The sequence below is a fragment of the Andrena cerasifolii genome, chromosome 3 (assembly GCF_050908995.1).
Source record: "Andrena cerasifolii isolate SP2316 chromosome 3, iyAndCera1_principal, whole genome shotgun sequence".
In the NCBI taxonomy this organism is placed as follows: domain Eukaryota; kingdom Metazoa; phylum Arthropoda; class Insecta; order Hymenoptera; family Andrenidae; genus Andrena; species Andrena cerasifolii.
The window spans coordinates 4,749,198-4,770,946 of NC_135120.1; the positions used below are offsets into that span (position 1 = coordinate 4,749,198).

A 21,749-nucleotide genomic window follows, 5' to 3' on the forward strand; every position below is an offset into this window, starting at 1 on the left:
TCTTGTAATTCTTTCTTAATTCTAAAGGAATAGAAGGATAGGTTCTGTTCCCGAATTGAAACACACAATAACGTTCAACGTGAGTCTTTTATTCAGTGACTTATATCTGCTCAAACGTTAAGACTTGTTGAGGTCAGGATGAAGACTGACGTCTGCCGGACGCACAATTTTCCGGCAAGACGCGCGCGGGTAGAAAACTCCTCCTAATTGGTTGACCCGATGCCGATGTCAACCAATCGGTATCGTTCGGACCCCTAAATCGCGCCACCTATTTCGCGCGTCTACGGCGCGCTTCCACCATAGCGGGGGTGAAATTTGGCGGGAGAAATACTTCTGGTAACGCAGCAGGATTTCCCCAGACCCCAAGGTGCGTGACGTGGCCGGTCGCAGGCCGCCGGCCCCGCACCGTGGGCCCTACAGAAACTCAAGGTTTACGATACCCGCAATAACTATTGAGGCCGTAAACGAAAGTCTCTAAGAAAACATGCTTTGTTCAAATCACGAAAAGAACGGAAAGCGGCTTACTCAAAAATAGTTTTGCTGGCGCGCGTGTCATAAACCATGCCGATCATCTGTACGCCAAATGTTCATATTTTGCCGTACCGATGACCGCTACAATTCGAATATTTTCTATTCTCTTCATTTTCTGATCAGCCTTTTCCTTTTCTTGTCGTTCTTTTCCTTCTATTTGAGCAGGTGCCACTTTCTCCACTCTGGAGCAGTGGCAATATATGGGAGCTTCTTTTTAATTCTCCTTTTTATGTTAGCATCTACTTTCCTTTCTTTTGGCCAAAATAAATATTCCTTGAAAGCTGACTGCGTAGGAGATCTCTCAATATTAGAATTATAATTTCCAATAACATCAGGTAAGGTTTTATTCGTGGTTTCCGATATACTATTTAAAACAATAACTGATGGTCTTTTTTTAAAACATTCCATAGAACCATTAACATTTTGTGAAATATCATGCGTAACATTATCTGCCCAATCATGTGTATGCTCATTAATGCATTCCATAGAACCATTAACATTTTGTGAAATATCATGCGCAACATTATCTGCCCAATCTTGTGTATGCTCATTAATGCATTCCATGGAACCTAAAGTACACCAAAATTAAAATATTAATAATAAAAAAAATTTAATGATTTGAATAATATTCGTGTACCATTATTATTAGTTCCATCATGCATTACATTCGTACTAAATTCAGAAAATGAAGCATTAGTGGCATCTAATTCATTAAAGCTTCAATAACCATGCAATTAAAGACATAATGATGTTCATGAACAGTAAGTATTACCAATTCCACTCAATGATATGCCCATGCGGTTACAACTAACATCCGCACTCAAACTACTATTGACTTCAGAAATTTGTGTGCCTGTAGACCCTAGCCAGAAATTGTACAGCTCTTTTAATTCTATAGGACCATTCCATTCACAGTTATTATTAGTTTTAAATTGCTGTAGAATGGCACCATCAATATTTGATTCAATGTAGTTTGCATGTTTCTGATGCATGCCACTATCATCTATTCCTTTATTTCTAATTTCGCACTGTTCACTATTATTTTTTTCTATAGTTGTAATTAATTTAGTATAGTCGATTGCATCTTGGCAAAATGGGCTGAGCCCACATTTTTTAAACCCATTTTGGAGAATAGTGTAAAAATTTAATGCATATAAAGCACTTTTTAAAACGCATGCAAAAAAAGCTTTGTTTAGTTGTTGCCCATCATTCGACATTCTCCAATTATGAACAGCATCTCTATAAGATAGTTTCAGTGGATGAAAAAGTGCAACATCCATCGGTTGCATTAGATGCGTTGCATTCGGAAATAATGCTACCAGCTCTATTTCATGGCCCGAACAAAAATCACTCAACTCTTTAGTTAGATGAGAACTATGACCATCGACATACAGAACTACAGGAAATTTTCTATAATTTTTAACACACAAATTATAAAAAATGTTAGTTATATACTAGGTGTGCAACTAAGTTTCCGGGTTTCACATATGGATGGCGCTAACGACATATGTAGTTGACATATATGTATGAAGTTGTATTGTTTTCATGGTGTACACATCTGTGAACAATAACTAGTCTTCATTAAAAAATATCGCTACGCAAAAGTATTTTCTTCTAATAACAAAGATGTCGAGTTTTGTACCACATAAACAGCATTTGCGGGAAGTTTTACTTTTCTATTTTAATCTAAAACGCAATGCAGCTGAAGCACGTCGTTTGCTCGAGGAAGCCTACGGCGAACATGCACCATCGAAAACTGCCTGTGAATATTGGTTTAAACGCTTCAGAAGTGGCGATTTCGAAATTAAAGACAAGGACCGCTCCGGAAGACCAAAAACAATTGAGGACGTCGATCTGCAAGCGTTATTAGATGAAGATGATACGCAAACACAAGATCAACTTGCGGAAGCATTAAACGTGACTCGTCAATGTATCTCCAAACGTTTACGTGCATTGGGAAAAATCCAAAAGGAAGGAAAATGGGTGCCACATGAGTTGACTGAAAGACAGATGGAAAATCAAAGATTCAATTCCGAAATTTTGCTTTCGCGACAAGAAAGAAAGAGTTTTCTGCATCGAGTTGTTACTGGCGATGAGAAGTGGATTTATTTTGAGAATCCCAAACGCAGAAAATCGTGGCTTTCACCTGGTGAAGTATCAACATCGACGGCACGCCCAAATCGTTTCGGGAAGAAAACAATGCTCTGCGTTTGGTGGGATCAAAAAGGAATAGTTTATTATGAGCTGCTGAAACCGAGCGAAACTGTCAATGGGCATCGCTACCGACAACAACTGCTGAATTTGAAACAGGCATTGCTCGAAAAACGGCCGGAATGGAACACGAGACACGAACGAGTGATATTGCAGCACGATAACGCTCCGTGCCATCGCAGTTCCATCGTCAAGGACACCATAAAAACGCTGAGATGGGATCTGCTACCACACCCGCCGTATTCGCCAGACCTGGCACCTTCAGATTATCACTTGTTCCAGTCGATGGCGCATGGCTTGGCTGGGCTACACTTGGCCAATTTCGAAGAAGTGCAAAATTGGTTAGATGATTGGTTTCGGCACAAAGATGCGTCGTTTTATCGTCGGTGTATTCGCCTATTGCCAGAGAGATGGCAAAACTGTGTAGCTAGCGAGGGACGATATTTTGAATAAATCATTTTTGTATTTGTTTTGAAATTTTATGATATTAATTGATCGAAAAAACCCGGAAAGTTAGTTGCGCACCTAGTAGTAGCATTGATCCACCGATAGAACTTTTCCGCTCGAGTTGTATCAAACTTTAATTAAGAGTTACGAGGCATCACTAACATTTCCCGCGACTCCCTAATTTCGCATCAGGTTCGTTCGCAACCTTTCATCCAAATCAAGGAATCTTCTCCAACCCAGTGGCTCTCCGATTTCACATCGGGTTCGTTCACGACGTTTCACCCTCCTGCGGCTCCCTGATTTCGCACCAGGTTCTTCCGCGCTTGACTCCATTCCCAGAAGCTCCCTGCTTTCGCATCAGGTTCGTCCTCGCTTCCAATAATCCTAGCGGCTCCCTGATTTCGCTTCAGGTTCGTCCGCCCTCTAACTAACAAACTCATAAACCGTATTCCTTGGGAAATACCTTTCTCGCCGGCCTCTCGCGTTGCCGCAGCCCCGGCTCGTAATACATGTTATTGCCGCTTGGCTTTAGTCTTCAAGATATTCATAAAATATTGTGGTTTTTATATGGAATCAGCTACACCTGTGTAGATCATTTCCGAGGTATCGATATACAGTGACGGACAAAAGAAAGTTTAAAGTTGGTACCCGTGCACATGAATATTAGTAACATTAGTACTAGATTGTTTTCCTGACGTTGGTAACAGTGATCTAGTCGGCGGGCATTCTCCCATTCTATACGACATAAAAAGTCTATTCTTTATGCGACTGTTTTCCCATAGTACGTTAACAATCGAGTTCATTCGAAATATGCAGCGGACAAAAGTAAGTTTAAAAGCTTTAACATTGTCATAAATATATCATAACATCATAAACTAGTAAACATTTGTTGATCTTTCTCTTCCCTTCTATATATGTATTCATTTTAATAATCTTGTGCATCCTTAATTACACAGATAAATGGAAATAATAGAAAATCCGTCGATATTAGGCGCCTTATTGTTAGAGATAGAAAAAATGGATTAACATTTAAAGACATTTCAAAAAGGTATGAAATTTCGATGATGGGAGCTAAAAAAATTTGTGATAAACAAAAAAAATATGGAACAGTCAATAATTTAATCAAATCTGGTAGACCACGGAAAACATCGCCAAGAGATAATAAAATGATAAATCGGGAAGTAAAAAAGAATCCCGCCATATCTGCTCGAGCCGTGAAAGAAAATTTAAATCTTGTTCATATACACGAAAGAACCGTGAGAAGAAGGTTGAATGAAAACGGATTAAACAATTATACAGCGAAAAAGTAACCCTTTATTAATGCTAGAAATCAAAAGAAACGCCTGCTATTTGCTAAACAGCACTTTAACAAGCCCTTATCATTTTGGAAAAGTATTATATGGTCTAACGAATCAAAATTTGAATTAATGAACACAAAAAAAAAGAAAAAGGGTATGGTGTAAGTCATCAGACCGCCTTAGGAAGCGAAATATCCAATCAACCATTAAATACAGCGGTGGCTCGATAATGCTTTGGGCCTGCTTTTCGAAAACGGGAACTGGAAAATTAGTCAGAATTGAAGGAAAAATGACTGGTATTAGTTATGTTAATATTTTAAGCAATAATTTATCGCAGTCAGCAGAAAAAATGCACTTGGGGTGATTTATCTTTCAACAAAATAACGACTCCAAGCACACTTCGAAAGTGGCATTCAATTTTTTTGCTGAAAATAACATTGAAAAACTCGAGTGGCCACCACAATCGCCAGACCTCAACCCGATTGAGAATCTTTGGACACTATTAGATGAGCATATTCCCTTAAGAGCGCGTACCAATAAACAATCATTTTGGGAAGCTCTACAACAAAAGTGGTATACTTTTCCAATAAATATATTAGAAAACTTAGTTGAAAGTATGCCAAAAAGACTGCAAGCTCTAATAGACAGCAACGGAGGGCCTACAAAATATTAAAATTAATAAAGTAGTCAAATATAAATATGGTTATCATAGAAATGTGGGATTAAACTTACTTTTATCCATCGACTTTTTTCAGTTGTTTCGTTTTATCAACTAAACTATTAACTTTCTATTGCTTTCTGTATTTTTTTTTGTTTTCATTACTTCATAAGATGTAAATATTCATAAAAAATATCATTAGCGTTTTAAAATAAAGTTTCGTTTTGTACAATTCATGATCTTTCTGGTATAATTTTCCTTTTAAACTTTCTTTTGTCCGCCACTGTAGATTTGGTGTTAGATCTAGGAGGCTCCCCGCCGGCGGGGGGGGGACACAGCTACGCGTACAAGCTTAAGGGGGGACCCCACCCTGAAGCCACTAACAAAAAAAGACAAACTTAGAGATTTTTTGTTCGCCTAAATAAAAATATAGGGCTTGGATTTTTTATATAGTTTTAAAGCAATCTTTATTTTGTTAGAAAATTTTTTTTATGACAAATTGTACAAAATGGCTTCCCGGAGCGCAGCAAAAAAACTGACCCACAATCCCGGGAATGGCTGGTTCATCTGAGAAGAAAATACAAAAAAGATATATAAACAGGAATATATTATTTATGACCTAGCGTAATAAATTATATTGATGCAAAAGTATTGAATATTTGTCTTACCTGATTCTTTGCTCATACTGCAATTTTAATAAAACACTGTGGAACTCTGGTAAACAGCACAATTCACAAATGTATCGGGTAGCGTCTATAAAAGTACTGTACGATTTGAAAGCGTGGCGTCATGGCGTGCGTGATGGCGTCAGTCGCTAGTCGCTCAGCTTCGCGTTCACGTCACAGGGCTTGGCTTGGCGCAGGCGGCGGCGCGTCAGTGACGTCACGGCGTCGTCACGCACACATAACCATCACTCCTGTGGGTGTATACCAATCCTTCCGCTTCCTCGAACAACTCGTTTTGTTCGATTTGCAGTTGCCTTCGAGCCATTCGAGCCTCTTTACTGCTCCATAAGCTGCGGCGCTCCTGCCTCTTCGTCCGCTCGGCTTTGTAAGTGTCGGTGTACAACTTACATTGAGGTCCGATCGTTATTTCTAATGTTTCCATTATATTCAAAATAGCAACATAACCTTCGTTAAATATGCCAGCGGCTATGTAGCTGGCGATTTCAATTATTTTTAGGCCCGAGTGCAAATGCTTTGGCGTTAGTCGCCAAACTGTAGCATTGAAGCTTTCATTCGCATTTTGGGTATGCCCGCCTAAGCACCTTTCTTAAAAAAGGTCTGAATTAGAAAGGCTTTGGTAAATGAGGAAAATATTCTCTTCGACATCTGAATGAAGTGGAGGCGGGTGTTCGAAATTTCTATCTGTGGCCTGAGCGGCACGATACCCGCACCAGCTGTCTGCACCTTCCGGGCAATTCCCGTGCCTCGGATTTTCGTTCGTAGAACATAAATGATTATATGTTGCCATTATGGCTTTCTTCATTTCATCAACCGATTCAATATTTCTTCTAATTGCTAATCCGTAGTATTTGGTTAGTTTTTTTTATCAGTGTGTCCGTCAGCTTCTCTCTTCCGCCAAGCTTCTGTTCTTTCTTTACATTTCGGAGCCGACTGCCCATTCGTTTCTCAACGTGGGAAACGCGTTCACTCTTCTTCACCTGAAAATCGTCTCCATATGAATTTAAATGTAAAACTGCTTTGAATGGCTTGGAGTCACCGTCTCCGATATAGTTCCCATACTTCACTCCATATTTCTGTTCTGACGTAGAAAACATTTCTGTTATGGAATCGATCTCCATTTTTCCAGCTGAACCGTCATGGTTTGTTGCGCATTGTTCCTGATGATTTTCATACCATCCAGCGTACTCCGCTGTGCCTTATTTTTTTATGCCAAACCGTACACGCTTGACAATAACTACTTTTCACAACGAGGTCTACCACTTTCCCACTGTAATATCCAATAAGCGTTGTCACACCAAACAACGAAGTAAAGCCGCGTTTCTTCCATGACCCATCGCCGGACACTTTTAAATTTGTCGGTGACATTCCTTTCTTCTTTGTTTCTTCTTTTTCCTCCTTTACTGCTTTTTGACATAAACTGTCGAATACTGTTTTCGCGGCACTATAAGTATGCCCCACTATAAGGTCGTACATACATTTACTAAGTTCTTGCCCAATGTCCATAATTCCGCAAAACATGTTTATGCCCACTCTACCGATGCCTAAAAGTCGCATAGCGAAAACTATTCGTCGATTAATTTCATAACCGTTCTTTATAAAAGGCCCTGACGAAATTATACTTAGACTGCAGTGGCATGTAACAGCAAGTTTAAACCCAAGGCCCCGAATATTTTCATCATCGAATTTCACCTTTTTTTTTTGCAATCTTTGTAAACAACTATTATTTCCGAAAGCGCATCGAAAAAACTTACGAATTCTATTATTTTATAAACAAACGCAGGAGCACAAGAAATATTTCAAGTACTCGCAGTAAATAATTTTCTCGCGGACGCACTTTCTCCCACAGGTTCATCTTCTTGCCGAAGATACTGATTGATGTGAAACCTGCGCTTTGGTGCCTTCGATGCACGAGCACTGTCGTCTTTACTTCTTTTCGGATAGGACATTTTGACTGAGAAGTCCGTACAGAACGAGATTTGGAGTACTACTGACGCTCGAAGGCAAAACCGGTCTAGAATACCGCACAGCACTGACTAGAGAGAAATATGCTGTGCTGTTATACCTAAACTACAAATATACCTTTTAGCAGGTATACCATGATTCTTCTAAGGGTTCAAGAGAACATCTGCTTAGCAAAAGCCGCTGTGCGCATGCCGCTCGCCTCCGCGCTCGTATACTTGCGCGCAAGAAATGGGCTGAGGGGCCCCTAAAACTTGGAATTTTCAATTGTAACTTTGGGAATATACTGTATGCATGTAGTACTATAGATTAAAGCAAAAAAAAAATCGCTTTTTGCACCAGGATCCCCCCTTAATTTCACCCCCTTAATGCGATTTTGGGCAGCAAACAAAATTCTGTTGTAATTAGGAGGAAATTCCCTACATATCCACAAAGTTTCAGAATTTTTTGAATTTTTTGGTTCGGGATCTTCCCTTGTGAGTACCGAACCGGGTACGGGTTAGGGTTCCTATCCCTGGTTATAAGCCTTAAAATCTTAAAATGTTAATTTATAATGAAAAAAAGGAATGTTATATAAGTATTAGTAAATAATTATGAAATTTATTTTCTCTGTATCGATTATGGTAACAATACTCTATTTATAATTTTATTATTTTATTATTTTTTGATGTTGTTAATATTACCGTCCATACAAACTAAAACTATCAAAAACTAATATAAAATAGAAACTATGCAAAAATAGCGAGAAATGCTGATGTGGTGAGTTTCTGCGAAATCGCATGCACAGCGCACTCCTGTGATTATGTATCAGTAACAGCCGAAGTCGCTAATAAACGCAGTCAATTTTTGGAGGGCTGTTAGTAGATGGTATCTGCTTTCAATTAGTACTATCTAGAGCCCGCAAGAAGGCGGAGCTTTTTTTATAAACCTGAAAGAGTTAATGAAAACTTGAAATACTAGGTAGCTTTTGAAGTTGTATAGTGGGATTACGGTGAAGAGTTTTCGAAAAGTATTTATGTCACAAATAAGTTGAGACTATACACATTCGAAATATATGAGGTACAAAAATAAAAATATCTAAAGGAATTCAGAAAAAATCGATAATCTGGTACGAATATTGACACGTTCCCCGTTAGAATACGAAAGGTCAACTTCAGATCAATTTTTATTTGCAATTAACATGAATATGACTTTGCAATTAACATGAATACAACTTTCATTTTAAGACTTTTTTCCTCTCCAGCCCCACTGTGCGTCGGTGGCTGGGGCGGCGTCAACCAAATTAACCAAATTAATTCCAAAATTAACGCTGCGGGGGCTCTTGGGTTCGATGGTGAGTGACGGTCTTCCTTTAGGATCCGGGGCTGCGGCCGCTCCGTCCTTGGCGCCTCCGGTTGGGGCAGTCAACTTAAGTCGACGGCCTCCAGGATGGCAAGGTGAGTCGCCGCCGTGGGTCTCCTCGAGGGAGGCCTTGTTTTCGGCGGGAGTCCTCGCGCCTGTGGGGGCGGGTCGTCAAAATCCAGCCTTCTTTTTGTTGCCGGGGCTGCTGCCTGGGCTTCGGCCTGGACCGGTTTTCTCGTCCGACACACTCGAAGCTGTTGGTGCGAGATTTCATGCGGCCTTATCTCTGGTCGCGGGGCATTTTCGCCAGCGCGAAATCGGTTCCGCGGCATTTATGGCCTTGGTCCTCTAGCGGCTGCGTTTAGTGGCTGCGGCCGTTCTCGATCACCCTTGCGCCGTCACGCTCTCGCGGGGAGGAGTCCGTGCCGAGAACCCTGACTGGGGGGTCCTCCACCCCTTCCCCGCACGGCTTGAGGTTCTGGGCGTGTGTCTCGGTTTGTCGGGAGAGGTCATCGGCTACCAAATTGTTGGCTCCCCCTCGGCACTGGATGTTGAAATCGTATTCCCCGAGTTCCAGTCCCCAACGAGCCAACCGGCCGGAAGGGTCGTCCATCGTGCGGAGCCACTTCAGTGACTGGTGATTCAACACTGCAGTGATGATGGTGAAGTGGTACCCGTCCAGTTACGATCGCATCATCCTTATGCCCCATACTACCGCGAGGCTCTTCTTTTCGGTTGCGGAATAGTTCCTCTCTGCGGGGCTCACGGTGCGGCTCGTTCCGCGCTGACCTTTAGCCGGATGCGGCGTTTGGCCATGTGAGTGAGTCCTGGCAACTGATCGAAGTGGCTTAGTTCCTCCACGAGGAACGTTTCCAGCTGCCGCTTCTGCTCCGTGCAGCCTCGTAGGCTCGGCGGTGATTCGTTGGTTGCGTTGTCCGCCGAAGGTCTCCACTGTCGGTGTCCAAATTGGAGGGTCATCCTGACAGCTCGTTTGGCGTCTATCCCCAAGAAGCTTATATTATTGACGCCTATGCCATAGATCTCAACAGTTTCTAGTGTTTTTATGCTGCTCATTTCTGCGTAAGCTAAATTTTTTCTTATAAATACAATAATACCTCCTCCTCTTGAGTGAGCTCTATCGTTCCTGTATGATAAGAATGATGAATGCTGTCTTCTGCTTTGAGCCATTATTCCACACAATGCAAAATGTCTACCTTTTTTAATATGTCTTGGATTTCTGGCGATCGTTGCAGTACACTTCTAGCATTCCAAAAAATAATTTTTAAGGATTGGGTATCAATTTTGTTATTTGCATCCATGTTAGTTATTCAAGTATAGCTGAGTGATTCTGTTTCTAGGTCGTCTATAGTGCTAAAATCGTCACTAGTTATGTCTGTCTTATCTGAACTGTTTAGACTCTTAACTATTCTGCTGATGCAGCTTTTTAAGCTGTGCTCTGTAAGAAATTCTTTCATATCCGACAGCATATCTCTTAGGGCGGGTGTGTCACTTGTGTAGTTTGATGAGGCTGTTTCGGGTATGTCTGGATTGTTAAAGATCGCAAACAAAATTTTGTGATAATCCCAGTATCAAGTGGGTATCTTTGCACGTTGGCTAAAATAAAATCCTGAGCCGGTTGTAGTTGGCGAGAGACCTCAATAGTGGTTTCTGGCTTAGGGGATTTTCTTGGTTTCTTTATGACTTTTTTAGAACTGATTTCCTTGTCCGCTGCTTGCCTGCTTTCTTTTAAGCCATGCTTGGAGCTGATTGTGGATGATAAGCCGGATAGAGGTCTTTTTGTACTTGAGGGTGGAGGCATTGTGAGGGTTGAGTAATTCGGTTGAGGAGTTGAAGTTTTGATATTACAGCCGCCAGATGAGTCATTCTCTGCCATTTTTGTTGCGGTTGATGATGCTATTGAATGTGACGAGAGAGGTTCCTTATTGAGCATTGGGAAGTTATTATTATCCATAATTGTTGTTTCATCTTGCAATATAGTATACGTTGGTAGAGAGGTTAATTGTGCAGGTTCCGAAATCACAGGGACAGGTGCTATTTTCTCATTTCTTACACTTACTACTGTGGCAGATGCGTCATGTTTTGGACATTGGCGTGCAATGTGACCATCTTGTTTACAAATAAAGCATGTTATATTATCAGTAGTTTTTACCATGCGTAGTAAGTTCGGTGACTATCCCCACCATTTCTTGGAATACTGCGGTCGAGAGTGAAAGAACCCGAAAACGAGCGAAAGAGAACAAAAGAGTCGACAGCAACTTCGTGTCAACTGTTTCGTTCCCTCTCGCTCGCTCTTGGGTTTTCTAACTCGCGGCATTGGCCGTACGGAATAGTGTCCGCAACGCGTCGTACCCCCGCGCCAGCCCCGTTCGTTGGGTTTAATACGAGTGTTTACTGTACTGCGTAACCTACTTCTAACCTCTCTATTGCAAACTTTAAAAATACTAAATTATTTTGTGTGTATCTCGGAAATGAAAGTGGAGCGGCGATAACATGTATAGGAAAAAATTGTTTAGAATCATGCCCCCGACAACATTTTTGAAGGTCATCAAAATCGGCGAGGTGGGTCCTCTTGTATATAATTACCTTCGAAAACAACAAAATGATGACATATACGTCCCTCCCTCAAATTTGATGTGGACTACCATATTACAGTTTTATTAAAATCCCTGACATGGACTGCACAAAGTGATCGATTTAGCGTGGAATGACCCTTGTATGTATCTTCTTGAGTCTGTTTATATTTATACGTAATTTAGACTCTGGAAGTTGGAACTATGATGTCCAACATGCTCTTCGCTTTCGGAGGCACCGAGCCAGGCTCAAGAGCGAAAGGTCTTCTTGGTGGAGGAATCTGTGAACGCCACTATCCCCACTCTTTTACGGCTGCCGCTCGGCTTGCCGTCGCTCTTGTCTTTGCTCGCAACCACCCGCGCACAACCGCGGCTGCTCTTCGAGGCCAAGAGCAAAAGTTGGACAGGCCTGACACACAGTATTCACTTGATATATTATCGTTTTCCATGTCTCGATGAAGTTCAACGCTATCCCCACCACTTTCTGAGGCTAGCAATCGGTCTCAGAACCATGTCCATCTGACGATAAAGATTTGTCGTCATTTGTCTTTTCCCTAATTACAATCTTTACTTTTATAACTTCTCAATTTGTTAGGTTAATCATTGCACGTATTAACTTTATCATGACACATCAGTCTTTCTATCTTTTTTCCTCTCTCTCGCTCTGGTGTCAGTTTTACTAACCTGTTTACCAACGCGTCGTGAGAGCGCGGGATAATTTAAATGGGAGTACCACGTACTTTCCTTACATATCTAATGAAGATAATGTATTTAATATTTTTTAAAACGAATAAGGTAGTAAATCATTAAAAGAAGAAAGGATTTTATGCTTTTTTAAGAATTACTTATTCTTTACTTCCATTATTCGAGAGTATACTAAGAATCAGACTTAATAATACAGGGTGCTTCTCTCGGTGCGCCTGATCAAAGTGATGCCGCCTGGTCAACCGTGACGAGGTCAACCCCCTGTGGTGCCTCTCCTAATTTATGGATTTCGACCCTCGAAGCGGTTAGAGTACCTACCTATTAACTCGGCGGGAGGCGCTACTGGGTAAAATTTACCACAGTTGCGCTAGTTGAAAAATATGAAGACTGTTTAAGTTTTTGTTACAATTTTTTAAAGAACTTTAATAAAGATTTTAAGATATTTCATAAATTTGGTTTGATTCTTAAAACACTGTACCTTAACATTCAGATTACAAATTTTAAAAAAATATTGTGAAACCGTGGTGTTTTACGTTTCAATTTTGGGTATTTTTGACCTGGTAGCGACAACCTGTGTTACAATATGGGGTGCGCCTCCCGTCGGGTTAAGAAGTGCGAAATGTTCCGTTTCCACATTTCTCATCAGATCTATGCGGAAACAGCGCCAATCGATTCCTTGTGTTTCGCCGATGAAATTAACACAAAGAACGACGCAATTCGGAGCATAATAAAGGAAATTACATGAAAAATTGATTTGCATAATTTCAACGTAACTTCGTTGAAAATAGTCCGATTTACGTGACATGTGGTATGGTTTTCATCGGAAAAACACAAAGAATCTGTCGGTGTCACTTAAGAAATTCTTTATTCTTTATCGTATCGATATGGAAGTGACACCGATAGATTCCTTGTGTTTTTCCGATGAAAATCATACCAAACATCACATAAATCAGACTATTTACAACGAAGTTAGCTTGAAATTATGCAAATCAATTTTTCATGTAATTTCCTTCATTATGCTCCGAATTGCGTCGTTCTTGGTGTTAGTTTCATCGGCGAAACATAAGGAATCGATTGACGCAAAGATCTGATGAGAAATGCGGAAACGGTACATTTCGCACTTCTTAATAGGTACTCCAACCCCTTTGAGGGTCGAAATCCATAAATTAGGAGAGGCACCACGCGGGGTTGACCTCGTCACGGTTGGCCAGGCGCATCTCTTTGATCAGGCGCACCGAGAGAATCACCCTGTACGCCTACCTAAAATTATATATCTCTACATAGTATAAAATAAAGTCCCCGCTAGGCGTCTGTATGTTTGATCGCGCTAATTTCGAGAACCACTGGACGGATTGTGATGCGGTTTTTTCATTAATCATTAATCATTAATCATTAATCATTAATCATTAATCATTAATCATTAATCATTAATCATTAATCATTAATCATTAATCATTTAAATAAACGTATTCATCCATGCATACATATACTTATTCATTTTATTTTATCATTAACGAGAATGCTGTATGGGGTGGTGGGGGCTGCATCGCAGTCCGTCCAGTGGTTCTCGAGATTAGCGTGAACAAACAAACAGACGCCTACCGGGGACTTCATTTTATACTATGTAGAGAAACTCGGGCAACGCCGGGCACTTTAAGCTAATACTTTATACATTGGATATTTAAGTCACTGAAACACTAAAGTAGTTTTTAAATGTATTATACCACGGCCGTCTCTAGTAACAGGCCGGAACATAGTCATCGGACTGATGGTTGTTCGAAATGCGGTGTTGCAACATCGTAGGTTCCGGCCTGTACTAGAGACGGCCATGATTATACTGATAAAATATTTGGCGGGAAGAATATAAATATACCATTCGCAAATTCTGCTACCAACATAAAATGGTAAAACATACAATTTACCAACATATTAAGGTCGTGTTCAGATATATTGGCCGGTGAGTTTCGTGAGGGGTATTCTCCCACCACACCGCTTGCCTGCTCGGTGCTCCTTTTCTCAACGTTCTCCCTTTCTCTTGGGCTAGGCCTGCTCGTCGCGCGGTGGGGATTCGGTGCCCGTGAGGTACGTATACACGCAGCGAAGCATCCCCATTACTTTCTCGTTTCTTTCTTGCTCTCGTTCCATCTCGCTCTCGCCTGCGCAGAACGAGAGCGAGCCAGAAGTGGTGGGGATAGCGCCAAGCTCCTTACGTGTAGGCCAAACCGAGTTCTTAGCGTAGAAATACATACATCAGAATAGATGTGCGTTAGGTAAGAAAAAAATCAAGAGCTTATTGGTCAGAACATTGATTCTTTGTCGATAGTTTCATCTCATATTGGTTTACGCATAACTTCGTAACGCCCATATAAGCGTGTATCGCGTGTTTTGAAATATTAAATTGCACTGAATTTGTTCTAAATGGTGCCAGAATTTGAAATCGCCCGATTCCAACTTCCGAATTCTTAAAAATCGCCAAATTTGCGACTTGCGATTTCTTCAAAATAGCCGTCGCAGTTTTGTTACAAAAGTCACCGAAATTGCGATAAATCGCCCAATCTGGCACCACTGGTTCCACATCCTCTATTCTCGAGAGCTGAAACCTATAAAACTTAATGAAGTCTACTACCTCGGATAGGAGATACTCTCCGGACCTTGAAATTGACAGCTTAACGGGGAGTCACTGTATTTTGTACTTTTAGTTCAAATATTTTTCTAAAGCCACTGCAGGTAATGTCCATTGAAGTTTCATAACTTGTACTACAAACTACGAGTAAATACTGATTATATGTATGTCTAAATATTAAAGTAGGTTAGAGTGTAACAAAAAAGTTAAGAATTATTGTAGAAGAAAGAATGTTTATTAAATTAACTTTTCTTTTGTACGTAAACAAATCAACAGTCTTGGTCTTCAAATTAGAAATAGCAAATGTTAATAATTATCCTTAAGGGGGCCGTCTCCGCGGGCCTTTGAATGTGTGAGTACGCTCACACAAGCTAGGAAAAGCGTGCACGTATACGCGTGTAGTAAGCAAATCGTAAATTACAACTTTCGTCCTGGAATCGGCCCGAAGGAAGTTTTTGCGGGTACAGTTGCCTTCAGTAGACATCTGTGCAGGGTGGTCTGGTGCGTTTGAACGCTAATAAGCACCCCACTTTGAAATAATAATGAATTTATGACTCGAAAACTGTCCGAATGAAGCTTCAAGGCTTCTCCGTTGGTGGCGCTAATGGTGCACTGCAGCCATGTAGCACCAGCGTGACGTGTAGGCAGGGCCGACGCGAGGTTAGCTGGCGCCCTTGTGCAAAAAAAATTTTGTTGTCCCCAATTTTTTGCACTTGTTTTCTATTTAATATATTTAAAAGAATTACATTTATATTTAGTTTATGTGAGGTGTTAGATTCCTTTATTATTAAGCGTACGATCTAGTTTTTTTAGCGTCCCATTCGGCTGGCGCCCTTGTGCGGCGCATGGTTCCGCCGGGCCTGCGTATACGCGATGTAGTAAGCAAACCGTAAATTACAACTTTCGTCCTGGAATCGGCACGGTGGACGTTTTTGCGGGTTTAGTTGCCTTCAGTAGACTTTCGTGCAGGGTGGTCTGGTCCGTTTGAACGCTAATAAGCACCGTACGTTGAAATAATAATGAATTTATGAATCGTGTACTCAGGACAGCCCGAAAAATGACAGAATGAAGCTTCAAGGTTTCTCCGTCACCGGCGTTGATGGTATATTCGTGCCTTGTACCATCAAAACCGGTGGAAGTCCAATCTAGCCGATAAATGTAGGAAAGACATAGTTGCCGAGACGTATCGAGAGTCGAATCGCGCTGTTGCCGCATTTCCCCTATCAATATTTTTCCATCAAGGAGGCTTGAATGAATCACGGCGAAGCAGTTGGAGAACAGAGATGGGCAAAGATAATATCTGGATAAAGTCAAATAAAAGATACTACAGTATTGTCTCATGAAACGAGAGCGAGCAAGAGGCACTGAAAGCGAGCGAGGGTGGTGCGAGATAGACGACGAGATGTTGTTTGTCTCGCTCCGTCTTTCGGACGCCTGACACTCCGTCCTCTCCGTACGCGATCGTCGCGCAGGCAAAGCGTTCCATCTCGCTCCCCCTATCAGCTAAAAAGAAGCGAGAAACGAACACTGAGAATTAGGGCTCTGCTCGCGATACGAGCTAAACGCCGCGCCGGTCCCGACCAGCGAGGATTTGGGCTGTTCGGCGGCGCACAGTGGGGCATTTGGGGTCGAAACACGGCACTAAGTCCTTTTACAAAAATATCGCTAAACTGCAAATTTTCTTTTACAGGTAGTTGATTGCAGGTATTGGATTGATTTATTGTAATCACTATAACTTGATTAGAAACAAAAAATATATAAAAAAATGTTCTGTTAAACGATTTCGTCAAAAAGGCACTAACAACTAAAAAATACTTCTAGTGTTGTGCTACAATTTCGATGGTGTTTTTCAACTTTAAATAAAAACGTGGTTCAGGATATTTCATAACAGAATATGAATCAATTTAGTATAGCCTCAAGTGTCGAAATGAATTTGTTGCGAGATATCCTGCTCCACGATTTTATGTGAAAATACACCATCGAAATTGTAGTATAAGAAAATAATTATTTTTTAGTTTTTAATGCATTTTTCATAAAATCGTTTATTATAAATTTTTTAATATACTTTTTCTAGTTTTTAGTGTTTGTGGATTTACATTACTCTTATTGCTGTACGCAGTTTAACAGTTTGCTTGAAGAATGGTTGATTTATTGTTATGGGTTATTATTTCTTGGTGACTAGGTAATTTTTTCACCCACTCGGAGTTTTTTCATAATTTTGTATTGTCAACCAAACTACGCACCTCTGCAAAGTTTCGAGGGAATTGGATGGTTGGAAGTGGTTTAAAATTGAGTTTCCAGATTTGAATCAAACAAACAAACAAACAGAGGATCGTAGCTAAATAAAATCGTTTAATGGGACATTCCCAAATATCAGTATTGTTAGTACTGAACTCTGGTTTATATTGATAAATTTTTACAACCGTGGAATAACAATTCCGAAGAAAACCATGTACAAAACTATTATTGAAACAGACAATTCTTGTTGATATAAAAGATAATTTGATGTATAGTTAGATGAAAAAAAAGCGGCATATGTTTTTAGAAGAATTACAGCATTCATAAATTTCATTACGATCGGCATGTTACACTTCGGTGATGTACCTTATTCAAATTGTATGCTTTGAATTTGCACATAGATTATACAAAGTATTGCATCGTTCTATGTATAAATAAATACTAAATTAGTATTGTTTCATTGACATGTTTCCTAACTTCACTACTCAACCTCTCTATCTTTCAATAGTGCTATCCTCCTTTACGTTCAGCAAGGCTCTGATGCTAGACGCAGGAATTGGCGGGCTCCAGCTACAGCTGATGCACGAGGAAACACCTACAGCGGTAGTTATGTGTGCGTGACTGACGCACCGCAGTTCCTCACACATAACCACCGCTCCTGTCGATGTTCCCCCCTCCATCAGCGGTACATGGAGCCCGGCGATCGCTGCCTAGACGCAGCTCTCGTGCCGTATTCCTCCAAGCTTCTCAATAGAAGGAGCTGTGGAAACAGCGCGGCAGAGACGGAGACAACAGAACATGCGGCAACTATGCTGTCAAAAATTCGTCTACGTAGAGTACCGGTAGATGTCACCATTGTACAACTTCTTTTTACCGACCGCAGTAGTTTCATTAGGGTCCGTCTGTTTACAAGGGCACTTCGATCGATTCGGACCATAACAAAAAGGAGACGGCCCCCTTAAAAGCTAATCAATTTGGCACTTTTCCGAGATCAGATATTTGTTATAATGCGCTCCAGATCCGGGGTACAGTTTAACAGCCTTAGGGGTACAATGTAACAGAATGGGGCACGCTATAACAATTGCACAAAACCTTATAAATACCAATAAAATACAAAAAAATGTTTAGCTCAAATTATATCTTTTTAAAATATTATCTGGAAATGACTAAGAATGTAATTGACGTTTTATCTTATTTGCCATTTTAGAAAATGACAATATAGTTTGCTAGGTCCGGTTCCAACGGGAAGTAAAATGTATGACCTGCCATTCCACTTCTGTGCAAGTAACTGATGTCATAATCATCATTCGCATTGTCAGTTAACAATTTACCAACAAAGTGTTTCACCTGTTTTCCTGAAAATCTGACTGTAACAAAGTCATCTTGTTTGGTCAACTTCAAGCAAGATGATGGGATTTGTTCATTCCCAGCTAAGATGAAATTGATTCGTTGGCAATATCTGAATCATCGGAATCGTCTTCAGAACGTGTACACAGGACCTCAGTAACTTTTTCTACGTTCTTTTTCTTTTTGATTTTTTCTAGGCTCAGAAACTTTCTTCGGGTACTTTTTCTTCTTTATTTTTCGAGCTGCTTCTTCAAATCCTTGCTTAATAGGTGTGTCGGTTGCAATGCAGATCTTTCCTCTCTTTCTTCCTGTATTTAATTTTAATCTTGGTCCAGCTTTGGATAGTTCCTGCATCCGATTGGGGTCAATAAAGTTTAGTATCGAAGTCTTCTTTGTATTGCTTCATGATCCTTTGTTTCAAGGATTGGAGCAATATGACAGTCTTGCTCGCCGAGCACTTGTGAATCTTCAAAAGGCTGACGTTCCAGTTGAAGTTATATGGGACGATTTGTAACCTCACTTGGGATGAAATCATCGTCTGTGAAAATATGCCTATCAAAGGGAAAGATTTCGATTTTCAAGAATCTTGACTTTATATTCGCTGGTGTCATTGCTTTATCAAAAACTTGGCCCAATAGTTCTGCAACGTTGTAAATGGATATCGGTTTACCAGGGTGATGCATCATCCATGAATCTACCGTTGCATTGCAAAATGTTTGGAGGGGACCAAAGGCAGATACATCCAATGGTTGTAATTTATAACGCGATCGAGGCGGTATTGTAAGTGGAGTGACTCCTTTATCATTGGCGATATTTAAAGCTTCAGGGGCCAAATGGCTCTTACGATTGCCCACGAAAAGAACAAATGGATTATTTATCTTTTGCGGAAGCAGTCATCTTCTCGAAATGCTTCATGACTTCAGGAAACAATTGTGCATTCATCCATCCTGTAGGGTGAGCTAGCCCCAGTGTCGCCCAACCTGAACGCTTTAAAGTTTTTCCTAGGAAAGACCATCGCTGGTGGCAATGCTGAACCAGTTGCAGATATGCACAAGATGTAACAAGAGTGCCTCGTTCACCACTTGTCACTTTATTAAGTTGCTTAGACCCTATAGCCGCAATCACCTATTTTGGTATTTAAGGTCGAAGCCAGATATATTGGCCGGTGAATTCGTTTTCGCGAGCAGCGATCGAGGAGAAATGAACGACCACCACCTGACGATCGTGGATTTGTCAGTTGGAGTTGCGCGGCCCCAGAAGGGTATGGTGGGGTAACGGGAATGCTGCTCGGCTCCGCCTGAACCTAGCTGTTTGGCTGTTATTTATTCTTAGCGTAATAGTTGCGTGCGTTACGAAGCTATGCGTAGACAAATACGAGATGAAGCTATCGAGAAAGAATCAATGTTCTGACCAATAAAACTCCTAAATTTTTTTAAGCTAACACACACCTATTCTGATGTATGTATTTCTACGCTGACAGCTCGGTTTGGCCTACACGCCAGAAGCATGGCACTATCCCCACCACTTCTGGCTCACTCGTGTTCTGCGAAGGCGAAAGCGAGATGGAGCGAGAGCGAGTCAGAAAACGTTGAGAAAAGGAGCACCGAGGCAGGCAAACGGTGTGGTGGGAGAATACCCCTCACGAAACTCACCAGCCAATATATCTGGCTTCGACCTTACTGCCGTCGGCAAAACTTGAGTATCGGCGCATCACCTCTTCCAAATTTTTATAAAACATTTCGACGTTGTGCGAATTAAATGATGTAGCTTTCGATAGGCTGCAAGGTTCTGGTTTTCTCAAAGCTAAATCTGGGTTCCTTTGTCGAAACCCAAACAGCCAATGGACTCCCGCCATTTGTTTTTCTTTCCACTTTTTTGGTGTCTTCAATTTATAGTGAGTAGCCAGCTTGTAGGCGAGTGCCCTTTTCTCAATAGTATCTAGGCCGTAACAGATTTTGGAACAAGTTACTAAATACTCTTTTAATGCCATTTTTTGTGCACTTGTAAAGACTTCTATTTACGTAATTACGGTTAATCGCATATTTACAGCTTCTTCTTGTAAATACGTTTACTTTTCTTCATATATCTGTAAAGCGTCCCATAGTTAATATTCTTCATATCAGCTGCCTTTCTCAAACTCATTCCTTTTTCGACTAACTCTATTGTTCCTGTAATATCTTTACTATTGCGGGCCATACTCGTTAAACCATCTAAGTAGGAAAGAAAAAAAATATTAAGGTGCACACTGTAACAGGTTAGACTGTACCCTGTTACACTGAGCCCCATACCGTATAAACACAAAACATAAACTGGAATTTTATAGGTTATCCGCAAACTTTATTGTCATATCAATATTTTGGTTGATATTATCACCGAAAGGTAGGGGAGATCGGGGCTAGTTGATTAATTTTTAACATTTCTAATTTTTATAAATAGACCACTGGTATTTTGTCGACTTGTTGTACACCAAAAGTTTACAAATTTCATTAGGTATACAGGCTTAATTTTTAAAATTGTTTTAATTGAGTCTAGGTCGTAGTTTTTATTATATTTAGGGTAGTGAGACGAATAAGTCAATAAACTCCGGCTGTGGGGTTATTTGACTCGATATTTACTTTTCAGTTTTAACCCTTTGCCTGCGAAAGCCGTATATATATATACGCTGTCACAGTTCCACTAATATATACGAAAGGCGTATATATGCGAAGCCAATTCCATCAATATAGTTTACGAATGACGTACATATATATCGTACGACCAACAATTTTTAAAAAAAATTTTTTGACTCCTTCACACTGTTATTTTTTTTATTAAGTATCATGGTGTTAGATACTTTAATTATTTTCTACTTGTTTGTTATGGTCTATTTGGAAGGTCTGAGAGTTTGAAGGGAAGATAGGGTTTAAAACTGGTAGGGGTGAGTTTGGAGGGAATTATGGTGGGGGAAGTGGATTTGAGCAGCTAAACTCTTTGCCTCGACTGCATCTTCAGGATAAAAAGTGCAATTTTTAGTGGTATTCCTATGCTTAGTCAAGTAACCCCGTCCGACATTGTCACCATGTTAAGGGTCGTACGTACAAAACCTCTACGCACCGGATAAAATAAAATACCCTA

General features: G+C 40.6%; 2 protein-coding genes, 2 long non-coding RNA genes and 1 pseudogene across 5 annotated transcripts in view; 2 read left to right on the forward strand and 3 right to left on the reverse strand.

The window, feature by feature from the left end:
- Positions 1–21,749, reverse strand: part of LOC143367066 (uncharacterized) — a 391,763-nt gene that overhangs the window by 324,334 nt on the left and 45,680 nt on the right. The window lies entirely within an intron of this gene.
- LOC143367078 (uncharacterized) overlaps positions 1–21,749 on the forward strand; it is a 187,442-nt gene that overhangs the window by 120,208 nt on the left and 45,485 nt on the right. The window lies entirely within an intron of this gene.
- Positions 1–21,749, forward strand: part of LOC143366996 (protein SPT2 homolog) — a 131,123-nt gene that overhangs the window by 108,037 nt on the left and 1,337 nt on the right. The gene's annotated exons all lie outside the window — the stretch shown is intronic.
- LOC143367216 (uncharacterized) lies at positions 623–2,051 on the reverse strand. Its single transcript, XM_076808841.1, has 3 exons — positions 2,034–2,051; positions 1,304–1,985; positions 623–1,100 (listed from the first exon to the last, which is right to left on the reverse strand). The coding sequence occupies exons 1-3, from the start codon at positions 2,049–2,051 to the stop codon at positions 685–687; spliced, it is 1,116 nt and encodes a 371-aa protein (XP_076664956.1). The 3' UTR covers positions 623–684.
- Positions 6,028–7,535, reverse strand: LOC143367217 (uncharacterized; annotated as a pseudogene).